Genomic DNA, 25510 nt, shown 5'->3' with positions numbered 1-25510 from the left:
AGCCTCAGATGCCAAACCTTGGAGTTGCTTTCTAAAACACTTAGCGGCAGGCAGCGCTGAAGCATGAAACATTTGTGGGGGCAAGGGAAGAAGGTTTGGGGTGGGACCTTTGCTTTTAAGCTGAGGGGTGATGTGTTTGTTTTGTTTTCGTTCTCCACTTGAACCACTGCCAGCAGGAAACTGGGTTTTTCTTCTTCTTCTCCAGAGCATCAGTATCAAATTATAGCAGCCTTGCATCTGAGAGCTAATTAAAATGTAAAATGTCCTGAAACCACTTGTGTGACAAATGTAAGATTAGAAACAATTAGAAGCCACTCGAGAGGCTTGTGGTGTTTCGATTTCTGACATTATTATAATCGTCCCTGGAAGTAATGAAAACAATGGTTACTTTAAAAGAGGGGGGGGTTACAGCAAGTTATCTCCACTATAATCACAAGTTAATGATTGTTTATCGTTTTTAATGTTGTTGAAGTCCGGTGACTGAGCACACAAGGGTCACTTTTCTTACAGAACAAAACAACTACTTCATTCTTTTGCTCAGAGTTTTGTCATAATCAGCATTATATTGTGTGTGTGTGCATGCCCATGTTTAAAAGACATCTAAATGTGTGTTTTCCTTGTTTGACCTATATGTAGTATATACTGGTTATCAAAGAAGAACTCAGAGTTTTTCTGTATTGTGGAATCTCTCAGTTCTGTTAAAAAAGACTTCAAGTGTAGCATTAAAGAGACTGATTTGATAAAGTGAGGATTGCATTTCTGTTTGTCTCATGCCTTTAGCGGTTGAACTGTAATATACAGAAGTACCAATCAATTATTTTGTTCTTTGTGCTATATATGGAAGTGGTTGTTTTTTTCAACTTAGAAAATCTTTGACGCACATAAACATTGGCTAATCAAATACCTTCTACTATAAGGAAATTCCCAGAAGAAGGAATCAAGTTAATGCTTACATTTTACATAATAAAATGGATGTATGAAAGATGTTCACCCATCTGATCTTTTGTTTTGCAAGAGAGCAATTTGTGCTTTCTCAACATTCATTTGGATCCTTGTCATATGTTAATAGCAACAGATTAGCTGGGGTGGCAGGAAATATAATGTAGAAATATGTGACCTAGAAACAGTTCTACTACTGGCAATAACATCCTTGTTTATTATAGGGAGACGTAGGCTGCTTCAAGGTGCATGCTTGTTTTTGAAGACTGCTCAACTGGTGTTCAGCTGTGTTACCCCTTTGTAAGAAATTGTGCTGAAATTGTTGCCTGTTTGTTTTCAGCGCCAAATCTTAAAGGCAGACCACGCAAAAAGAAGTCATGCCCACAGAGAAGAGATTCACTCAGTGGCTTTAAAGATTCCAATAACAATTGTGAAGGCAAGGCTGTTGCCAAGGTAAGACATTTAGTAATTTTCATCCAACTTCAATTTTGCCTTTCTTTTCCAGTAAAGCATTTCAAAGTAGGGATTGTCCCCACCTCCCTGCCTCTCTTTTAAATGAAAATCAATATGGATTGCAGTTGTTTGAGTGGGCGGGCTTCCTCCCCCCCCCTTTTACATTTTTTTGTCTGCATTATCAGGAGCACTTTGGGAAAACAATCTCTGTTTAAAACTTCTGTTGAGATTTACTACAATTGCACACATACGGCATGTTATTGGTATGCCACCTTTCCATAGTTAAAACCATGCTCAAGGCAGCCTACAACATGAAAAAAATACATAATTACAAATGTAGCAAAAGTAGTCAAAAACAATAAATAAAACCTCAGAAGGTACACAACCAAATTAAACCATTTCCGCATAAATCATAATAAGATCTAAAATAAACATACAAAAAATAGTATCAAAAACAGCAACAACTCCCCACCCCCTGGCAACAACAACAACCTATAAAAAATACCCCAACGCAGCCTCAGCTTTTGTAGCTGGAGTCAGTCAGGGCCCTGCCCACCCAGGCCAGTAGGAAAAAGGCCTGCAAGGCAGGGAGCAGAAGCCTCCATTTCTGTAGCTGGAGTCAGCGCAGCCTATCTGTCTTGAACACCATAGTTTCCTTCAGTATGATTTATCTGAAACATTTGTAAGCTGCTTTCACAAGTGACCCCAAAGTGATTTCCATGTGACAAAAGGATATATAAAAACCCACTTGATTCATTAATTACTATCTAGCCTTTCCTCCAAAGAGCTGAAGGGCAGTGCACATGGTTCTCCATTTTATCACCAGCCCTGTGAGGCCGGGGTGAAAGGTCACCCTAAGTGAGTGGTTTTCTCTCATGGCTGAGTGGGAGTTGAACTCGGGTCTCCCCCGTGCTAGTCCAACATTCAAACATCTATACTACATTGAAAATTAAATTGCTCAAAGCCCTTCTTAGTTGCCTTTCAAATATAATTTGAAAATAACCATATATGAAACGGGAACTTCCTTTGAGTAACAGATTACAGCGAACACGCAAAAAAATGTTACCTAGAATAACATTGCTGTTCGTCTTTAGAAAAGTTGAAAAGGAAATTCAGAGTGCAAGTTAATATTCTGGACAAGGTCTTTTAAACACGCCTCCTTATGCTTAAACTATCTATGGGTCTCGGATTACCATGGGTTGGTTTGCATGCACATGTTAATCACCTGATGAATCATCAAGTGGTGACTTGTATGCATGAATGAGCCATCAGAAAGCCTCCAGATATCACCTCCCATCACTTCAGTTACAGTGGCACAACGTACAGTATAATGACCATGCACACTGCTGGAAATGGGATAACTATTGGGATAACTCGCTTGGCTATGTTTGTAATAAGAAGCACCAGCCATTATTTTGGCGCTTCTTGTAGAAGAGTTTCCACGTCAGCATTTAATGCCTATCAGAAGGCAGAATTAAGCAGTTTCTGCATGAATTTTCTAATGTGAGCTATCAGTTTGCATGTCAAAGTCCCAGCCATCAGAAGGAGAGAAATCAACTGATGTACTTGCATGGTGGACCTAGTCTGGAGTGTATTTCCATCAAACAATTATTTTGTGCCATCTCCATCCATATCACGGAGAGTTGTGCTGCCCTCTTTTGCATCCTCTGTTGAAGTAAATGGATACTACATGGCTGGTTGGCTGGCTGAATATATAGCAATTTGAAGACAACATTATCGTGCTCAAATATTTACATTTCTGAAGTGTTGAAAGCTCTTGTTGCTGAGGCTTTCAGTGGGCTATTTACAGTGATGTACTAGCTACCTTGGGCCGTGGGTGGCACTGTGGTCTAAACCACAGAGCCTAGGGCTTGCTGATCAGAAGGTCAGCGGTTTGAATCCCCGCAACGGGGTGAGCTCCCGTTGCTTGGTCCCTGCTCCTGCCAACCTAGCAATTCGAAAGCATGTCAAAGTGCAAGTAGATAAATAGGTACCGATGTGGCAGGAAGGTAAATGGCATTTCCGTGTGCTGCTCTGGTTCACCAGAAGTGGCTTAGTCGTGCTGGCCACATGACTCGGAAGCTGTACGCCGGCTCCCTCAGCCAATAAAGCGAGGTGAGCGCCGCAACCCCAGAGTTGTTCGCGACTGGACATAACGTTCAGGGGTCCCTTTACCTTTACCTTACTAGCTACCATGTCAATCTGCATTTCAAGTATGTTTGTACAAATTTAAAGCAGTTTAAACACCAATGGCTACTTCAATCACTTCTTATTTGTCCTGTCCAAATTGTATGATGAAGCCAGTTTTGTTTTCATATAGGTCTCCTGAGCTTGTAAAAGATTTGTGGCATACAAAATTACAGAAGATACTCATTTTTCAATCCTTTCTTCTCTGTCCTGGGTTGGTGGTCAGGGTGAGAAGTGTTTAGCATTGGAGCCCTGTCAGGAAAAAAAAAAGGTTAGCACCTCTGGATTATGCAGTTTGGACTAGCCAAATGGCAGTCTGATTGGAAGGATCAGAAAGCATTGCCACGAAAAGTTCCATGTCCTAGAAAATACTTAATTGACCATAGAAAACTTTCCAAATGTGGTGAATTATTTGGGAAATACAGGTGACTTTTGTGGAACCAACCTCATGTCTGAAATCTTTTATGGTGCTTAGTTGGGTTTTGTATGTGTTTTTTGCATTGGCCTACTCCACACGTCACAGTAAGCCAAACTATAAATCTTGGCTATGGCTTGTGGTTAGTGAGCAGAGAGCTTAACTAAGAGCCCAGATTCAAACATCATGCTAACTAAACTTTCCCTTAGCTCAGTGCTGGGTTGGGAGTAAAAAGGTTTGGGGAGAGGCAAAAGCATTTGCAACCTTCTCTCCAGGAGCCCACATATTCACACAGTTCCAGTAAGTCATAGTTTGGCATACCGTCCTGTGATGTGCAAACCAAGCAATTGAATGTCTTGAGTCGAGCCCATTAATTTAAGACTTTAAGAGGTCAAATGTCTTGAGTTGTATTTTGTGTCACTTTTCTTGCGATTGATTTATTAGCATTGCCTCCTTGATATTTCACTGATATTGACACAATGGGATGGCACAAACAAAGCTCTAAATGTAAAATCATGAGGGTTTTGTCATTCATTTTTGCATTGCTCAGTCTTTGGTGTCTTGTGGTGTGGCTAGTACTTAAGTTGTTTGTAATATGATGAACTGGTATCACATTATACAGAGGTGTTGGTTAAAAAGCTGGTTTTTGATGTTTGACAGCTTTGCAACCTCCATAAAATGTTATGGGACTTTCTCAGGTTTCCATTGTTGTGGAGTGCATAAAAGCTCAAAGATCCTGCTATGCAGATGCCCTGCTTTTGTTAAATTTTGCAAACTGTTTATCTGCCATATTCAATTTGCCCTTCATGAACTATGGGCATAAACAATTCAACATCCTGTAAGTGGAGTATCTTCTGCACGTGAAGCAGTGTGCCAGAGGACCATTAGAAACAACCACAAAACTAATATTGTTCTTATGGTATGTGAACTGCGCCCCACCCTCTGTTAACATGAAGAGATACCTGCTTCCACATAGCTCTCTGCATCTTTTACTGGAAGACCTTTCTCAATGTGCCACCTACCACTGAGCGTGAAATTGGTTACGTCTTGGAGCTGGTTCTTATTGGTGGAAGTCTCATGACTGTAGATCCTCCCTTTCCTCTATGGAGACTGCCTAGCTAACATTTTGTTGTTCTTTCAGGAGGCTTATGGGAACCTGTTAGAAACATTGCAATTGACTGGTTTAATTGTGGTTTTCTTGCAGATTTGTATTTGTTTTATTTGATTGTGGTTTTAAATGCAGTATGTTGTAACCTTCTTTGAGTTCACCTGGTAACAAAGAGTTAGGACAGAAACCACATGAATGAATGAATTGCATCATTCATTAGCCTCCTTAAGATTTTTGAACTTGGGCTGATGGCATCCTTGAATGAATCATGAAATTATATTTAGTTCTGGACCAGTAATGCTATCATTCTCGGACACATGGCTATCTATGCATGGCTTATGCATAACACTGAGAGGGGTGGTGCTGTAATTCCACAGGGAAGGAGCAGTTTGAGCCCCACTCTTCCCTGCAGAGAGTCTGTGGTGTTAACTGGGCTCTCCATAGCAGTGTACAGATGCCAACATGAATATCCCCTGTGCCTTTCCTCCCCCTGCTGCAAAAGATGCTCCTGTCCACAGCATTGGCTGGCAATACTGAATAGACCCCCAGTTGAGCATATTACTGGAGCCCAGCAGATGAAATGGGAAGCAAATGACAGCAAAGACTTAAAAAGCCATCGCATATGGTCCTTGCTGAATTTTGGCTACACATCCTGTATATTCCCTGCTCAGATTCTAAATGTCATATTTAAAGCTGTCATGGAGCAAAACACACACACACACACACAAACACAACCCATGAAGCTATTAGGACTCCAGTTTTATTCAGCTTGTTTACCTTTATCTGTGAGCGAATAATTGTGTGAACTTTATTACCTAGCATACAAAGGCATTTGGTTTGGTTTCAATAGGTCTGAATAAATTTAAGCTGGCGCAGCCTATTAAGTACTATAACTGAATTACAGAGCTGTATTTTATTCTCCTGCAGCTCAAGTGTGGCGCATGGGGATCGCAGGCTCTCGTAAGACAAATTTGTTGCACTTACCGATGAGCTTTCCTCTTCCAATGATGTCCTTGGGTTATGCCTTCAGGAATACAATATGGAATAGATTGAGTTAGGGAGAAATCATTTGTGGAAGAGTGAAAGTTCCTGTTTTTATCTCCAAGGGAGAAACTAGATAACTTGCTCGCCACAAAGGGCCATGAGGGAAATGGGAGTGTGAAGGCTGTAGGTAATTTACATATTTAATTGTATGGAATTTATTTTACGTATTTTTATCAGGTGATTTGTCAGGTTCCAATTTATCAGGTGGCTCTCAACATTTAAGGAGGGAAGTAAACATTAATATACTTATACCTTTCATGATTCTGACAGGCGCATGACTCAAGTTTCAAGAGCATGTTGCCACTGTTTTTACAAATGTCTTTATTCTGAAATTATTCTCCCGAGATGCAGGAAAATCGAGCCACGCTCCACAAGGGGGCAGCCGACCTTGTGCACAGCTCACAGTTCATGCATTCTGCTGCAAAGGTCTCCAGCGAAGTTTGGGCAGACTTGTAAAGAGTTTTATTGCGCAGAGTCATTTATTCAGTCTTATATATGAAGTCAGTTCAATGCTTACCTAACCAAGTTATTGGTTATTCTGGCTGGCCTCCGCCAGTCTCTTTACTAACCCTGGTGACCTAAGATTGTGCCAGGGGCTGCATGGATGCAAGGCAGATGATGTGCCAGTGAGCTATGCCCTCTCACAATGAGCTATGCCATGGCAAAGGTCTTTTTATGGTCCCCAACCATTTTCCCTTGGAAGTGATTACTGTTGATTTAAGTGGGACATCCCAGTAAAAAATGTGCTTACTGTTGCCTTAAATTTCCTAAACATCCTTGCCAGCCACCCTTCTAAATAACTGTGGAAGAGTTCAAAAGACAGTGAGGCATAGAGATCTCTACTACAAAGTGGCTGCATAAAGGTTACATGCACACACTCAGCGAACGCCATATGTAGTGAAAGATAATAAAGAGGAGATTGAGATCTGGCAGCTATCAGCAAGATACACTGAGCCGAGTGCTGTATAGAAAATGTGGCCAAGAAGAGGCCGTCTTAATTTCCATGGTTTGTGCCTTGGTCCAGAGCTTTGTGCCTTCCAGCTACCACACAACCCAAATAGCCCAAACCATGCAAATCCCTATTGACGTGGTTCCAAGAAGACTGAATAAGAACTCTGGGAGACATGCTGATCATTGATGATGTAAACTGTGGATATGTGCAAAATTTTTACTAGCATAATCTAAGCCAGAACCAATCTCTTTCCCGGCTCCCCAAAATCGACGTTATTCATTGGTCACAGTGGCAATTTTCTATTGTATTTCCCACGGTGGTGAATTTCTGCAAATGAGGCTTGCCCCTGGAAATACAATAAGAGTCATTTGTCGTTTTGTTAAGGAATGGCCACATCCAAAAATATGCAGCCTGAGTCGATGCATGCTTACTTAGGAGGAAGTCCAGCAGAAGTAAATGGAATTGACTGCCAAGTAATTCACGTAAAATGGGTACACTGTAGGAGTCTGTTGGCTATTTGATGTCCTTGAACATATTGACATCACTGCTATTAAGGAATGAACATGATATTTTCATATATTTTGTTTCAGTTATTACCTCATTTGTCATACAGAACACGTTGCCTTGACATTAATTTTCTTTCATTTAGTTATTTCCCACCTTGATTTACTGGGTATATTTAAGCTGTCCATGTACATTGATGTTTTTATTGAACTGTATGAAAAATAAGACTGGACATAGATGGAGGGAGTTGTACTTTTAAGTTTCCTGATCAAGGGATCCAAATCTTTTGTTTTGTTTTCTGGAGATAGAGCAGTATGTAAATCTTAATTGCAAAAACTGTATTTTATTTTTTTGGTCTACAATTAAAAACACATGTGATGGAATATGAACTTCAAATGAGAAATACTTTCCAGGTAATGAAATTGGTAGACCCCACTCTGCATGCCAGAAAGACAGTGTGTGTTGTGTGGAGGTGGGTTATTTGATAAGAGATTAGAAGGTATTTTGTGTTTCATGGGTTACACCACTGATTATTTTTTTAAAAAAATGCCTTTCCCCACAAAACTAGCGCATGTAAAATGCTATTCCTAATACTGGACTATCTAAAAAGAGTAATAAGGATATATTTTTAAATACATGAAAGGGAGAGTGTTTAATTACAGCTTTGCACTTCAATCCAACATGTGTATCAAATTATATCACACTGGTTTCAGTTGTACTGACCTTGTGTAAACAGGTTTGGGCTGGGGTGCTAAACATGGGAGACATATTTTCAAATCCTCACTCTAAAATGAAGGATTGTGAGGGCAGCACCTCCCTTTTTCGAATGGGAATAACAGTGACCTTCTTCACAGCTTTAATAAGCTCCAAACAGATCGATAAGCTGCTCACTAGAGTTACCAGTTTGAAATCGCATGCTAGAGCTTCACAGATCTCAGGTTTTGGTCAGAGTTTATACTGGGCTGGGAAAAAGACTCCAGTTTGTGTGAATATACATGGATACAGAGATTAAATCATTTACTTACAACAAAATTGTTTACTTACAACAAACTATCTGACAACATTTATATAAACCAATCCTTGAATATATTTTTCAGTGAGGCTAATTGGGTCCCTCCTGAACTGATGTATGCCCCCCAAAAGAATCTCTCAGTTTCAAAGGCCTTTAGTAGTATCTGCACCTACAAATTTTTTTAAAAAAAGTTATTTTCCATAATCATGAGGACTAGAAATTTCCTTTCAAAATAAATCTAAAGACATTATTTTTGCCTTGTGCGTCATGAATGCAGTCATGCAGATTTTCTGTTTCCTTTACACTCTGACCTTAATTAATATACTGTATCCTGCTCCCTGTCCAATTTTAACTAAAGCAGTTCATGCCTCACCCCAAGACATTGAAACTGAACACTTTGTTTATGGAAACACTGCTCCAGTTCTGAGCATATGAGGGACGTTTTCCTGCTACGTTATGTAGTCATCAAAGGTCTCTTTTACATAGCAACCATTTTAAAAAGTATATCCAAAATGGATCATGCAACTCTTATCTTCTCTAACAAGAGTGTTTTATTACATGCAATCACCCCAAGTGGTTGAATTACAAAACCATTACAAAGCAGCATGGCTAGCTAATAAATTTATTTTTTTAAAAAAATGATATCAGCAATGCATAATGGAGGCTTGACATTCAGTTAGTTTGATTTTATGGAAGGTTTGCATACAAAAGAAAACCCAGAATTGTGTCACTTGTCTCCCAAATAAATAAATAAACCTTGCCAGAATTGGCATTCAATTTTATTTTCTTTGCTTGGTAGCCCAGTAAACCTAAATCAGGTTGGGCAAAGAGTGTTCGTCACCGGACATATTGTCAGAAATATTCCAAATAGAGCGGCTGGGTTGTTTTGGGGCAGTATTAGAAACTGAGGTATGAAACCTAGGAGCTAAACGGCACCTTAAACCTAGGTTATAGGTGCACATTTTTACAACAAGAATATAAAGCTGAAAATGAATGAGTTGCAGCTAAAATTTTACGTTCATTTTTGAGGCCGCCGAGAGCGAAACGCTCTTTCCAGAAGGCCAGCTGAGAGGCAGAACCTATCAGCTTGCCTGACGCTGCAGTGATCTCTTGGAAGTTAATCTGAAATCTTAGGCACAGTACTGTGCCCAGAACTCAAAAACTCCTAACGTTTATGAAATTCCCTGTTGTAAAACATGCCCTTGTCTGTTCAGTGACACTGTGCCCTTGGTCACGCAAATACATGTATCCCACCCAAACATCTTTCTTAAGATCTTGAGCCGAGTCATGACACATGCTAACATAGGAGCCAACTCCTAGGGGCCAAGATCCCTTCAGCCCCCCTAAAAAAAAACAAAAAAAAACATTTGAGAGGGTCAGCACCCCACCCCATGCAGTTTATAGGCATTGCCATTCAAATGGAGTGTGTGTGCCAAGTCTTGTGATCAATTATGTGGGGTTGGGCTTACCTGCCCTCCCCCCAATATTTTATTCAAGTTTGCATGCTATTATTAAGGGGAGGGAGCTAGCAATAGAGCACAGACTCCGCCCTGGGTGAAAATCAAGGGTTTGTAATATTTACTACAAAATATAAAAGTGGTTAAAAGGTATCTACCGCTATACATGCGGTAGAGAGACAGACCCCACCTTGTCTGGACTTGTCAGCTCACTTGAACAATTCTATGGAGACAGGCGGACAAAATGACTGTACAGTGGTACCTCGGGTTAAGTACTTAATTCATTCCGGAGGTTGGTACTTAACCTGAAACTGTTCTTAACCTGAAGCACCACTTTAGCTAATGGGGCCTCCTGTTGCTGCCGTGCCGCCGGAGCACGATTTCTGTTCTCATCCTGAAGCAAAGTTCTTAACCTGAAGCACTATTTCTGGGTTAGCGGAGTCTTTAACCTGAAGCGTATGTAACCTGAAGCGTATGTAACCCGAGGTACCACTGTATAAGGGAGGGGTAAGCAGCACTAGGGATCCGGCAGGCTGCAGCGGAGACCTAGATACAACAGGGAAGACTCAAAAAGCAAATGGCATGAGGTTGGGCCAGGAAACCACAGAGCAATAACTTAAAGGAGAGAAGACACGGCTTCATGTTCTCTTTAGGTTCTTGACTTGTCCAAAGAATTAAACAAACACAGAGTGGAGGCAAAGAATGAGAGGCAAAGGAAGTAGGGAAATCGAGATGCAACAGTTTGGAAATATTGCACCTAAAACACAGAGAAAGAGCTTTAATGTTGTTGTTGGCCTTCTGAGAAAGAGAGGGCGTGATGGAGCAGAAGGGGGTCATCTCTTAAATGGGAATGAAAGCTGGAGCAGGCAGTTTTCAAGATCTAATCTGGCATCTCCTCTTTTCTTCCAGGTAAAATGTGAGGCTAAATTGCCTTTGCACAAAACCAAAAATAACAACAGCAACTGTAAAAAGGGCTCAAGCGAGGATAAATCAAAGGTTTCTGTAGGTGAAGAATGCAGAGCGGATGAACAGGCATTCCTTGTGGCACTTTATAAATATATGAAAGAAAGAAAAACACCAATTGAACGAATACCGTACCTTGGTTTTAAGCAGAGTAAGTAGAATTTTCATTGCATTTTTGGTTTGACATTTTAGAACAGTTTGGCTTCTGGGGTTGATCGGCTTGATAAGGTGGGACAACTTTGTGGGCAGATATGGCCCTCTTTAGCTTTCTCTTTGTCTCTTCTTTTGCACTGTACATTTACTATAAAACTAATTGTCAGGATCTAGAGCTTTATAGGCATTGAGATTTCCCCTCCCGCCCTTTGAGCAGAAACCCCACCACCAATGCCATAAAGCAAATGACTTTTAAAAGTCTTCTCGGTTTTCAAAGTGGTTTGCCGTGTGGATTTGGGAGGTGGGGGGGGGGAACAATGCTGTTTGAGAAACAGTATCCCAAAGCTCCCATAGGCACGACGAGGAGATCTTTGTATGCCAGCCAGTAAAAACCTTAAAAAGGAAAACACATATGTACATACATGCACACTGGGACCTTTGAAACGAGAGTTGTTGTCATTGTGTTTATATCCACCAATACATTTTTCCATCCCCTATCTTGCAGTTTCTCTTCATTTTGGGCAACTGCTGGTGGAAATTTATAGTTTTAAAATACACTGCTTGCGCTCAGAACCTGGCATGTTTAAAAAGGTTCCTGCTCTCCCTCTCCTTTTGATAAATACTGCAGCTAATGTCTTCCCTTGAATTAATAATACGACATACTTTTATTGTACCCAGATGTTCCTTCGGGGGGGGGGAGTCCCACAGATATAAAAGGAAGGCATCTAAAGGTGGCCAGAAAGTAGGTGAAGGAGGTCACAGAGTATAAAAATAGACAAGATCTGTTTAAAGACATCATAGCACAATGCTAAGGATTGCTTTGGAAAGAGCACTTTTTGAGTCAGTGCTTATAAAAGCAACAATTGATAGAGAACATGCAACTGTAATTAAATTTTGCATAAACATTCTATAGCATGGAAGAATGAACATCGCAAACGATGAAAGGTGTGCTTTTAATAACCTATAAGGTATCTAAATTATTATAAAGGGAGGAATGCCTTACATGGAAATATGACTTTCTCAAACCTATCTTCCCAGATTAAATGTGTATGTTATTTTGATGAAGAATGTCAAACCTCTATGTTTTACATAACAATTTACATACCTAATAGCAATTGACACTGATTGCAACAGACCTCTAGCAGTCATTATAAACTTATATAACTCCAAAATGATTACAATGTTTGCCTGAAAAACCGGCTGCTTGAAATAGAAGTAAAATTAATGTACTATGAACAGCTTTGTTGCATTATGCATTTGATTCCGATTAAATCAAGGCCCGAGCAAAGCTCTTGATAGCTCAGGGAGAGTGCAAGGTTCAGTGAAGCTTTTTATTTAGAACATTTTGAGATGTAGTGTGTGTGTGTGTGTGTGTGTAATGTTAATTCCCCCCCCCTTATTTGTCACTAACAAAGAGGCACATTTTTAAAAGCAGGTATTTATTGGGTCTCAATTTCCCAGCGTTGCCATGAGATCACTCTGCAACATGTAGCTGAGATAAACTGACTTGTTTGATATTCAGCAATGTGCCTCATGTTTCCTCAGAGCAAGATTACTCAGGAGTAAATGAGCTGCTCATATAATGGCCAGGAGTAGTCGCTGTGTTTGTCTACCTTGACATGTGTAAACACATGAGTAGGAAGAACCAGTTTAAATAATATAATTCCTCTGTTGCTGAATAAGTACAGTGAATGTTCTTTGCTGTGCTGTGTGGTTCAATAATGAGTACTACTCCCTGGGGAACACCCATAATTTATGTAATATTTTGGAGGCAATTCATACAGCACCATTATGAGAAGCTCTTTGATGGGGTAAAGGGAGAGAAAAAAATGCAGTCGAACCTATTTTACTGCATTCTGTAGTTCTCTCATTACAGAGGATTCTAAAAGTGCTTGGCCCCTTTCCCCCTTTAAACTTAAAAGGAAACCTTTATTAAAAGAGACAATTGGATTAAAGTGCAGATATACGGACAATTTAAAAATAAGTCATGATCATATAGGGAGGTATAATCACATCAAAATATATTGATTTATGTCTATCTCTCTAGCTAAGCTCTTTGACATGAGTTCAATAGCCAACAAATGGCATCCACTTCATGTGGAATGATGGAATTTGCACCCTTCCTTAGCTCAAATGTTAAAGATATTCATTTTTGCCAGCTCTGTAGTGGACCAAGCTTTAGTTACGCATTCTGAAATGTCCACAACCATTGGTATTTTGGATGCTTGAGGACGTTTGTGCCAGCGTAAACCAAAATTCTGCAAACCATCCCATCTAACCATGTCAGTCAAATTTGATCCATTAGAGACTTAGTTTGGCACCAATCAACAGCAGGGATGGTTTGAAACAACCAGTGCAGAGACAGCTGTGCATTTTATGCTAGTTGCAAAATAGGGATGATAGCAGGAAACAGGCAACGCACTCCTGGTGGCAGATGTTATGTACAAGACACCCATGCCTGGGATCTGGACCATGGGGCTATAAATGTTCCCACCAGTGGAAGTTCCCCATAGGGCTTCCCCTACTTTCAAGAGTTTCATAGATGAGTGCAGGGGCAGCATGACTTTGCAAGGAACACGCCTGGCTATTGGGGAGCGCTAACACTTTTGGGAGGTCCACATAAGACAGTGCATGATCTGTGAGACCTCAAGACCTCTTGAGATGGTTTAGACTCTGAGAAAGCTGGGGTGCAGTTGTATGGGAGATACGGTCGCTCTGGGTGCATCTTGATATTCCTCACCCTGCAGGCTACATTCATGATGAAATGAGCTGCTCCACTTGTAGCAGCTTGTTTCCTCATGTGGAAGAGGATCTCTGGATCCCAGCCAAGGTCTCTTATCTGAGTGGCAGTAAATACTTGTTTAATCAAGGACTGCTTTGTGTATGCACTCCAGTTTCCTGCTACATTAACTAAATGACATTTTAAAAATAATGCTCTTTCTAATAACTATGTTAGTTTTATATAGGAACATATAATGCAAAGCTTATTTCGTGTGTTTTGTTTTTTATGCTGTTTGTTTTATATCCTGGAAGTGAATTTAAGCTCAGTAAAAAAAAAAAAAAAATTTTATATCTGTAACTGTATCTCAGAGAAATGTTTTCCCTTGTGATTTTAAGAAAGGAATGGTATATGTGCAAAGCCAATGTTTACTCTTTGAATTATGTAAATGTCATTTGCAGATTGTTTGTGTTTCTCCCTCCCCCCCAAAAAAAAAACATTTTTGTGTGCGTAGATGTGATTGTTATCTTCTTGCTTCACTGTGAAAGAAAAACTGTTTGATTTGCATTTCTTTGAAAAAAGTTGGTTAATGCAATGCTTATCTAAATACTTATTGTCCCTCTAACAGTTAACCTTTGGACTATGTTTCAAGCTGCTCAAAAACTGGGAGGATATGAAACAGTAAGTGTTTAAGTAACTTAAATGGGGAAAAAAATGTGTAATCTAGCTTTCCCCTGTTCGGGGTGGTGTTTCTTTTTCTCAAACACACACACATAGACACACACAGGAAATAACAATGTAGTACACACACACACACACACACACACACACACACTGGGGTTATTGGGTCCTTTTTTAGAAAAAGCCCCAATTAGTTCCAGGTTTGGCAAAACTGTAAACTTGTTGAAGAAGAAAAAAACACTTCTTGAGTGGAAAACATGTGTAACTCTTCCCTGTCAAGGAAATTGGTTGGGTCTGTAATTTTTTCCCATGTTGAGAAAGGGCTATTCTTGTACAACAAGCCAAGATTGCATAAAATGAAATTTCACTTGGCATAGTCCCTGACATCTGTTCATGTTGGAATATGGGAAATGTATTAAATGCTTTCAAAAGTAATCAGCGTTGTCCATTAAGGAATAGCTTGGTGCAGTATCTTTCTTTACTGTGAATAGTAAAAGATCTTTATTAGACAAGGGTCAGTGCCACATAAACAGGAAGTTATCCAAAGTATAAAGGCAAGGGGGGAGGGAAGCAGAATACTCTGACACTTTTTATCAACTAACCATATTTGACATGGCCACTTTATTTTTAGCTCACAGGGAAATTTGATGGTTGCGGATTTTACAGCATGTATTCCAAACCAATAAAACGTTGGAGCAACAAACTGCGATTAAGATCTTGAAACGAGAAGAAAGAGCTGCTTTAATATGGCATATAAAGATGGCATCTGCAATAAAGCCCATTTGACATAAGACTATCGTCATTGGGAATATTTCTCCAGCCCATAATGCTCAGATTAGGTTGTGCATTTCCTGCCACAGTTGAATGCAAAAAACATATTTAAATAGCTAGCTAGCTAGATATATTTATTTGTTTTGCTTTGTTCACTGAGTATAAATCTGGGCTGCATCTATTCCATAATGAAGTAACAGAGAACACAAAAGCTGAAATTAATTTAAGCTGAAATGTAATCACTCTGGTATTTGTCCCATAGAACAAAGCCTGTTGTGTCATTTTAATGCCTGTGCAGTTAGCTAACATATCTATGGTTGTGAAATAGTAATCACATGCAGGTATTGGTAGCTTTAGTTGACTTTCTTTGGTTTGCATCTGATCTGAGTGCCTGATTCTGTGCTTGTTTACTTGGGAGTTAACCCAACTCTAATTTATTTAAATTTATTCACTACATTGGGTACACCAAATAGCTGTTGTTCTCTGAGCAATGTACAGAAAACATCAAAAACTAAATATACTAAAACAACAATAATAAAACTAAAGCAGAACTTCTTATTTAAGCACAAGGTAAAGGTACCTCTGCCCGTACGGGCCAGTCTTGCCAGACTCTAGGGTTGTGCACTCATCTCACTCTATAGGCCAGGAGCCAGCGCTGTCCACAGACACTTCTGGGTCACGTGGCCAGCGTGACAAGCTGCATCTGGCGAGCCAGCGCAGCACATGGAACGCCGTTTACCTTCCCGCTGGTAAGCGGTCCCTATTTATCTACTTGCACCCGGAGGTGCTTTCGAACTGCTAGGTTGGCAGGCGCTGGGACCAAACGACGGGAGCGCACCCCACCGCGGGGATTCGAACCGCCGACCATGCGATCGGCAAGTCCTAGGCGCTGAGGTTTTACCCACAGCGCCACCCGCGTCCCTCATTTAAGCACTAAGGAAGGCTAAAAAAAAGTCTAGCTAATCAGCTGATAATACAAGCATTAAAAGTATTCTTTGAGTTTTGCTTTGAAGTAAGGATGTATATGATTCCAATGTGCTAAGTTTTGGAAAGTTCTGCTTCTGTTACAGTTTTTGGTGTTCAGAGGCTTTATTCATGCAGGAACTATTTACTGTAGAGATGAGAGAGAATAGAAGACATATTTTCTCAACAAGTAGGGAGAGAGAAAAATGGCTCAGCTTTTAGGGTTGGAGTTAACTTAGACAGAGAGTTACAAACAAGTGTTGGCTAGATTGCTAGAGAAGCAGTGCTCTCTTGTGGTTTAAAGTAACATATGCATTAGCTGGAAGCTCATGAGAAGGAAATTTTATTTGCCTTTCTCCAACACTTCTGGGCAAATGCTATTAGAAAGTGAAATTAGGCAAGTCTGTCAAGTTGGAGCCATCAAGTTAATGACACGCCTTAAATCTTGGCCCTTACATTGTTCCAGATTTTATATTCAAATAAGTGGGTAGTTTACACACAAAAAACAGCAGCAAAGTAAGATAAAATATGGAGTAGTGATGAAGAGAAGTCAAGATAGCCTTTGAAGTTATTTCTAACAATCTGGCCATTTGGGGTGCCATCTTACGTAATGTATTCAATACAACTTTCTCCCTGAAAGGATTTCTGCCTTAGTCTATTAAAACGGCTAAAAATATTTGTATAAGCCCTCTTCCCAGATGTTGCATAACTTGTTAACCTTCATCATGCTTATCCAATGTAAAACTATAGTTTTCTCCTTAAATGCCACATTCATTGTATTTTTCACACCATGTTACAACCTTTGAGCCATTCTTCTTTCCAGTAGAGTGAAACTTACAAATTGAGATTTCATAATGCGCAGGATTTAGCAGTTATGATTTAAGCTTTCATCACTTTGACCAAACTAAGCTTAAGGGGCTGTCTGCCCAGCCAGCAAGCAGTTCGTGTTCTGCTGCAAACAATTCAACTAAAGCAAGCACACGAGAAAGCTTCCCTGATCTGTGCAGGAATGATGAGGCAGAGGATACAGGATGCTGATACTAGCACCACTCCTGCATATACACAGATTGAACAAGATTCTGATGCCCATATTTTCCCTTCTGCTTTGCGGCACTCCTACTGTCAGCAACAGCTTTTCAGTGGGACAGAAGGGGTTCCTAGTTTGAAAGGGTGCCTCTGAAAACCTAGTGCATGTGCAGCCCATTAGTTTCCAGCATAATTCAGATAAGAAGTGTTGGATACACTTCAGCATGCACCTAATAGAGATCCAAGTGGCAGATTTGCATTGGTACTCATATACTCCTAATTCACACCCCACATTTGTTTGGTTGGTTGGTTGGTTGGTTGGTTGGTTGATTGATATTCCGTATTTTTCACTCTATAAGACACACATTTTCCCCTCCAAAAATTAAGGGTAAATGTGTGTGCGTCTTATGGAGCGAATGCAGGCTCCTTGGCTTCAGTGATAGCAATGCAAAGCCTCCGTAGTGCAGTGGGAGCGCTCCCGCTGTGCTCCGGAGGCTTCGCGTTGCTTTTGCTGAAACCTGGAAAGTGAGAGGGGTCAGTGCGCACTGACCCCTCTCGCTCTCCAGGCTTCAAAGATAGCCGCCTGAAGTCTCCGGAGTGCAGCGGGAGCTCCCGCTGCGCTCCGGAGGCTTCGGGTTCCTTTCACTGCAGGGTAGGTGCCCCTTAAGCTCAGGCGCAGCGCCCCTTCAGCTAAGTGGGAGGAGAAATGGAAGGGGCTCCATTTCTCCTGCTGCTTCGCTGAAGGGGCGCTGCGCAGAGAAGTGGAGATTTTCTTTTTCTTGTTCTCCCCCTCTAAAACAAGGTGTCCTATGGTCGGGTGTGTCCTATAGAGCGAAAAATATGGTATGCTCCTTTCTGTTTGTTATTTAGGCGTAAGGGTCAATAATCTTTTGGTGTTGTTGCTTTTACTGAGGCCTTCTCTATGCTAGAAAATCATTGTGGAATTCTGAATTCAGAACAACATATGCTGGCATGAGCTGCTTAAGAATTCTAGTTGAATTTAGATAGTGTTATCCTTTTGGGAATTATAGTTGTGCATGATAACCTAAATGTCTGAAACGGGGACTGCCAAATGTCTGTAGATGACAGTGGTCCATGATGTCTTGATTTATTGCCTCAGGCGGTTGTCCAGCTGTGGGAGTCAAGATGGGGGCTGATAAGTCCAGCTCAGGTTGGCTATTGCCAACTAAACATTGGTTATCTCTTAACTTGAACATGTGAGCTCATTTTCCATTGAATGGATGTGCCACAGGCTGGAGACAGATGTAAAATACAAACAATAGAGAAAAGCGGTTTTTCCTGATGACTCAGAGTAAATGCCTTATTTCCTTCAGAGTTAACATGAAATCAGTGTTTTGGAAGTAATACTGTCACACTGGAGGCATCTCTCCCCCAAAGCCTTTACACTAGATTCAGAATCAGGCTCCTGGGCATCATTCATCATTTTAAATCAAATGATATCTATACTGACACTAATTCCAACAATCTTCTGATTGCCTCCAAGATTCGTTTTTGAATTTGCATTGGCTGTGGAGGTGTTCTCTGTTTCAGGAACCACCCCATTGCACGATCTTAATTGCATACCATCAGCTTGTGTCTGCTTTTTGACTCAACAGATGCTTGCTCTTCAGTGGGTTATCAGGCTACACCTGCAGTTCGTCAGATTTACTTGCACAGAGCTTTGAGGTGCAGTGTGTACATAAGAATTGCCCTAGTTGATCAAGCCAGGTGTCCATAATGCATCTGGTCATGGAGAATCCATTTAGCTATGGGTGTCTTGGAGATGCTCTTATGTGGCTACAGCTTTCACTGTCTTGATTAGGCCTATTGTTATGGCGTCACCTGATAAGAGTCATGGGTAGTGGTGAGGAAGTTGACCAGGAACATAATAATAAAAGCAATAAGCTTCAATGAAGGTGTGTTCATTGAAATATCCCCCTGCTGTCAAAATGTTACAGTACAGTCAGATCAGAGCTGATCCAGTTCATAGCAAGTTTAAACTGAGAGAGAGATTTTAATGTAGCTGGAATTGGACGGTAGCGTGTCCATCCCACACCCAAATGGAGGTGAGGGGATGCCAAACAGCTCAATGGTGGCTGACTGTACTCAGTTGGCATGGAATGCTGATTTGCTTTGGGGAGTGGGGTGGAATGAATCATAGAATCATAGGACTCTAGAGTTGGAAGGGACTGTGCAGGTCATCTAGTCCAAATCCCTGCAATGCATAATTTTTTTTGCCTAAGGTGGGGCTTAAACCCACAACCCTGGGATTAAAAGTCTCATGCTCCACCATCTGAGCTATGAATGGAATGGCTGGATCCCTGAAGAGTAAAACTACAGATTGCAGTATTTTGTTGCAGGGCCCCACTTATACCATCTTAGTATCTCTCTCTTTCAGAGTTGCCCCTTTTCTGTTTTAATCTGCTGCCATTTAAAACCATCCATATAAGTTTCTTCTTAAAGATGAAAGTAGTGGAGCCTCCCTTGCAGAGCAGGGTAGCTCTAATGGGCTATAACATTTCCCGATTTTAATTAGATCCATCCCAATAAATCTGAGAAAATGCAGAGGTAATAATAATAATAATCCAAAGACATATACTCAGGTGATTCTTTAACACAGTAAATTCCCACCTGTTTCAAACTTGCCCGGATGGCTCTTTGGGGGAAATTTAAATTATAGTAGGCTTTGAACCCATTCTATTCTGTCATATTCCTTTTTCTGTGGAGAGACTGACAGCTTTAAGCAAGTCTCAGCTGTTATGATTGAGAGCTACGACCTCAGAACAGATCTTTAAATAACAAATAGTAAGAGCTGTTCAGCAGTGGAACAGACTGCCATGAGAGGTGGTGGACTCTCCAGCCATGGAGGCAGAGGTTGGATGGCCAGCTGTCATGGATGCTTTGTTGAGATTCCTGCATAGCAGGGGGTTGAACTGGATGACCGTTGGGGTCCCTTCCATTGCTACAGATACCATGTGCAAATATTGTTGCACCTTTAAGCAGAAACAGAGGGACACACATGAATTAGAACAGATTGTCTTGAATCAAATATCAAAAATGAACATTACAGGTGGTGTTCTCTTTATAGTCTTTTAAGACCAGGTTTCCAGAAGGCACACTTTAATTACTTAAATTTAACCATGGGAAGAATATTGATCACCTAGATCAGGCACGGCCAAACTTGGCCCTCCAGATGTTTTGGGACTACAACTCACATCATCCCTAGCTAACAGGACCAGTGGTCAGGGATGATGGGAACAGTAGTCTCAAAACATCGGGAGGGCCAAGTTTGGCCATGCCTGACCTAGATAAAGTTCACTGTTCTTTGGTATCGTTGCAGTGGAAACAGGGAAACATTGCAATAACATTGCAATGAATGGGTTATTGTCTGTATTAATATGGGAAGACAGAATATGAGCTTGGCATTTCCATTGCAGCTTCGAGCAAAGATTGCACTGAAGAAGCCTTTTACGATAGAAGGAAAATGACACTTTTATCTAGCAATAAGTTGTCCAAACTTTAAACAACAGTTGGAAGCATACTGCATTTTCCAGTATGAAAGTGAAATTTGTATAGAACAGCTGAGCACAACTTGTGGCCCATCAAACCAAATGGAGCTTGTCAAGTATTAGTAGCTTGGCCTGCCAGGTGTTTGAGACAGTCCATGTTTTTGCAATTCCAGACAAGCGGCAAAGCAGTAAGCTCACTGAGCCCCTGGTGTGATGCTCTACTTGGCTAGTGGGCTGAATTTGACTTGTAGAGTTGCACTGTGTTAGTTTGGAGTGGAATACAGAATAGTCGGAGAGCAGCAGGGGGCAGCGGTAGGGATCCTGACGGTATGTCTGCTCCCCATATCGCACTAGCACAAAGGAAAAATGGAGGAAAGACTTTGTTAAAAGGCTGCTAATGGAAGGAAAATCTAGTGTCGATTTGTGAGCAATCATGCCCTAAATATAATGGTGGCAGGGATTTCTGAACTTTCCAGAAAAAAAGTTTGCTTCGTTCATATCCTTTAAGAAGATTATGACATCGCGCGTTAGGCCTTATTTTTAAAAATTTTAAATAAGGCATGGTGTCAAGACTTCCAGGAACTGGGTCTTTCATCACCACGTCAGCATAACTTAGCATAATCACTATGGTAAATAAGTGGTGCTGGCCTATTGATTTCAGAGCAGGCATGACTGCCAAGAGAAACTGAATCTGAATTAGTAAAAAAAGAGAGAAGTGTTCTATTAAACATTTCCACACCTTAAATTGTAATGCTCACAGATGGGGGAGAGGAGCATCCATTCTGTTAAAAGTGTGCATTTACATTTGGGTTATTCACTTTTAACTGAATAAGTGCAGTGAGACCAACCAAACAGCCATTTTCCACCTTGATCTTCAAAACTAGTCACGCTTGGCACAGAATCCAAGACGGGTTAATACTGACTTCCTTGTCACTTCATTTCTCTGAGCCATAGTGGGCTTGAATGAACACTCTCTCGTACCTACCGCAAGAGCGATTTCAACCTCCAGGGATAATCAAAACACAATGTTCTTGTTCCATGCCTGCCTCTTGGCTAATCTGCCCTGTTGCGCCACTGTGCCCATTTCTGTCTGTGGTGTGTGCAGAAATGGGTCTGTAGATCAGCCATCTTGTGTGCACCTCCCCATATGGGAGTCCTGGATTTGCCAGTTTTGCCCCATGCACTCTAGATCTGGTGGGATATTGTGCGCCAGGAGCCCTTGTTTCTTTGCACACAATATCCCCACAGCGTGTGGAGGGAGGATCGTGGGATCCGGGTGTGTGTACATGCCATTTCTACAGTCCTTTAAGTTGGGGAAAAAAACCAAAACAGCTTTGCAGATAAGTTGTAACTGAATATTTAATTTCCCCACACAGAAGACAGTTTTATCAAGGTTTTAGGTTATTTCATACTACTGATGAACAAATAGGCATTTTTGATTTAATCGGCATCTAGAAGTAGGCGGTGGTTATGTCTAATGAGAACAAAACAAAGATAAGCTTCAAGGATGTTTCTCTGAAATTATAACATTACCAAATAACATGTCTTTTGCCTTTGAAGCTGGGTTTCTGAAAAGGAAGCATTTTATCTTTATGCAGAGCAGGAAAAGCATCATTTACCCTATAATATTTAACTGCTCCACTCATCTGCTCTTTTTAAGATTAAAATTACAGGCCCCCAGATTGCAAGTTTTGATATTTGTTTTCTTTTGATTGCTGCCTTTGGCTCCTTAGTGAACTTCATCAGCAGCACTGTGGGTAACTGTAAAGAATTCTGTGGGACTCTCTATTAAGCACCACAGCATTCCACAAAAATGACAAAATTCACTCAGAATTTATTTTTAAAACATCTTTTCCAAGCAATTTCCCACAACATGCCCCCACTTTTTAAATTGCATGCAGAAAAAGGTTGACTATTACCATGCTTTGCCTCTCAGGTTCCTGTTTTTCTTCCTGTTAAGACTATAGAAAATAATGAAGTGGAATTCAGAACAATTATTTTGCCAGGTCTTGTATCTATTATTCTTTTGGCCCCATTTTTCTGTGCAACGTTCCTCCCCACCAAAAAAACATAACTTGCAAGTTAATATTTTATAAGATGTTTATTTTCTTCCATTTAGCCAAATAACTCAGATATTAACATTGGATAGTGTTTGGATTTCACTACCATTTGAACTATATATTTTACTGACGCAGACGGATGAAAATAAACAGCTTGTAACATATAGAGTTACAGGCTGTGAGTCTATGTGGATTTAGGGGAGCCTGTGATGGATTAAGGGTTTGCAATGGATTCATTTTCACTAACTCAGTTAAAATAACTATGTAATCATTATTTGTGCTTAGTTTGAGATTCATTTTCATAATTTACCAAGGGATTTGTCTGCATACATTTTGATGCTTAATGGCCCTCAATTGATTGAAGTTCCTTTTCAAGAAATCGTACACACAAAATAGCAAAATTGCTTGATAATGAGACAGCAGTAAAACCCAATTGTACAAAAAAAAGAGAAAGGTTTATGTGAAGCAAATGTGAAAAATGTCTCTCTCTCTTTTGCTTTTAAAAGAGCCATAGATACATATTCAATCCGTTCTACAGGGGATTTAACAATGCTTGTAGTACATGGCGTTCTAAATGTCTCACATATACATTTGTTGCTGTGAATTTAAACGCTGCACACACACAAATATCTGTAAAGATGCAAGATTAAATTTTCCATTGCCACTTTTACAGATAACAGCCCGCCGACAATGGAAACATATTTATGATGAATTAGGTGGTAACCCTGGGAGCACAAGTGCAGCCACGTGTACTCGTAGACATTATGAAAGGTAAGATAACAAATATGAAATGCTTGTTTAATAAAGGAGAAAAATTAATTTGAAGGGACTTCAAAGCCTTTTGTAAAGAAATGGGGGCAGAGAGGGGGGGGGAGAGCCAAGAAGGCCTCTTACAAAAGGCCCAGTAAATATTCCATCACCAGTTTAGTCCTGTAATATGCTGTAATTTAAACCAGTGTGTGTCTCCGATTGCAAAACAAATAAATCGGGGGCTCTGATTCCTTTCTTCTTCATACCTTGTTTTACCAAAGCTTCTATAATATAGAAGCTGTAACTGACGAGCAAAACAGATGATAGTTTGATGATGGACAAAATGATCATATCTTAACTGCTTTGGCTGGTTTTTTGTTGTTGTTGTTTTTTGTCTTTTAAAAACCACTCTGCAGATAAATGCAAATAAAGCAATGTGTGGCTGTCTTCAGATTAGTGGGATGTTCCCATTATAAGTAACGGGGGGGGGGGGACATTTCTTCCATATTCCTTTAATGTTTTCTTCTCTCCTTTCTTCTTGCAGCTGACAACCATTTATCTTTCTAAAGTGCAGCAGAGTTGCTGTTTTATAAACATTGATTTTGTACCCTTTCTGAGTTAATAATAGTTTCCAAAGGTTGGGTATCCAGCGTACATCGGATAACATGATACGGTTGTGATGCTTCCTTAAAAGAATTTTGAGAAAATACGGCCATTAATAAAATATGTGTGCTTTCAAGCTCTGAAATGAGCAATATGATCTCATGCTCCAGATCACTAACTAGTTTCCTGTAGGGGCCAAGAGAGTGTTTGTTTATCACCATCTTATAGCATTGCAATGCTTTTTTGACATACGTTGAACATACGTGTCTTTTCTAAAGTGTTAACTGCTAGCCAGACTGAAAGAAGTGAGGTGCCAGCCATATTCTGTATAGGACTATTGTTCATTTTAAATTCCAGAGTGAAAATCTGATTAGTCTTACAGGTAGGTAAGTAAATGTCTTCTAGCGTGGGAGCTTGGATGGAACCGTACAAATTATGGACAATCCACATTAAGAGTTGGCCGTTCTCAGTTGATCCCACTGAATAATATGAGTCAAAGTAAACAGACTCTTTGGATCATAGCCAGTGAGCACAGTTTAGAGAATTTTAGTTTAGGCAAGTCCCATTAAATCCCATGGAGGTTAGCTGGTTCCTTGTCACCTTGATTTCCATGGGATTTTGCCTCTCTTGGGAGGCAAAGAAAATGGCTTGGGAGAAAAAGAACATAGTGTGGTATCCAACTAAGTCATACTCAAGGGTAGACCCATTGAAATCAATGGACTCGACTAATTTAAGTGCATTAATTAAAATTTGTCTATAACTCAATTGCATACAAACCGCCTTTCGCAATCTCCCTATACAGGAGAGGCAGTGTTAGTGCCCACATGGATGGTGACTGCTGTGAGGGACATTTGAGTGTAGTCTCCATTTCAGGATCAAGCGACAAGTTGTGTTGAGCACATTTTTTAAAAAAGCATGCTTCATTGGCCACCTAGTTTTCTAGAAAAAGCAGCTACATGGAGAGCAACTTCAGAGGCAAATAGTAGCCAAGGTGTCGCTGTCACCCTGATGTTTGGCCCCGTTCCAGATTGTGGCCTTGATTGTTTTTTCTAGGAGAAGAAAAGTGGCCATGGAATCACACTTTGTGGTTTTAATGCAATCTTTGTTACTCATTGCAAATCAGTGCTGGTGTAGATAGGCGGAGGAAGGGTTGATTGGTCCAAATACCCTCTCACCCCCCAATAGATAATGAGTGGAGCATGAATTACCATTGATCATGCCAGGATGCGTTTGTGGGGCAA

The 25510-nt window shown here is 40.5% G+C and overlaps 1 protein-coding gene across 2 annotated transcripts in view; it reads left to right on the top strand.

The window, feature by feature from the left end:
* The window catches only part of ARID5B (AT-rich interaction domain 5B), a 192786-nt gene that overhangs the window by 135191 nt on the left and 32085 nt on the right, over positions 1 to 25510 (top strand). The window contains exons 5-8 of one of the 2 annotated variants that reach the window (XM_082222314.1): positions 1280 to 1392; positions 10981 to 11185; positions 14559 to 14587; positions 23590 to 23687. In XM_082222314.1, coding sequence (XP_082078440.1) covers positions 1280 to 1392; positions 10981 to 11185; positions 14559 to 14587; positions 23590 to 23687 — 445 coding nt within the window. Of the gene's footprint in view, positions 1 to 1279; positions 1393 to 10980; positions 11186 to 14534; positions 14588 to 23589; positions 23688 to 25510 lie in introns of both variants that reach the window. The other variant, XM_082222313.1, reaches the window with a different exon arrangement.

Source organism: Podarcis vaucheri, assembly GCF_965113315.1.
Source record: "Podarcis vaucheri genome assembly, chromosome: 5".
Classification (NCBI taxonomy): Eukaryota; Metazoa; Chordata; class Lepidosauria; order Squamata; family Lacertidae; genus Podarcis; species Podarcis vaucheri.
This window is presented reverse-complemented; position numbering and strand designations above follow the sequence as displayed.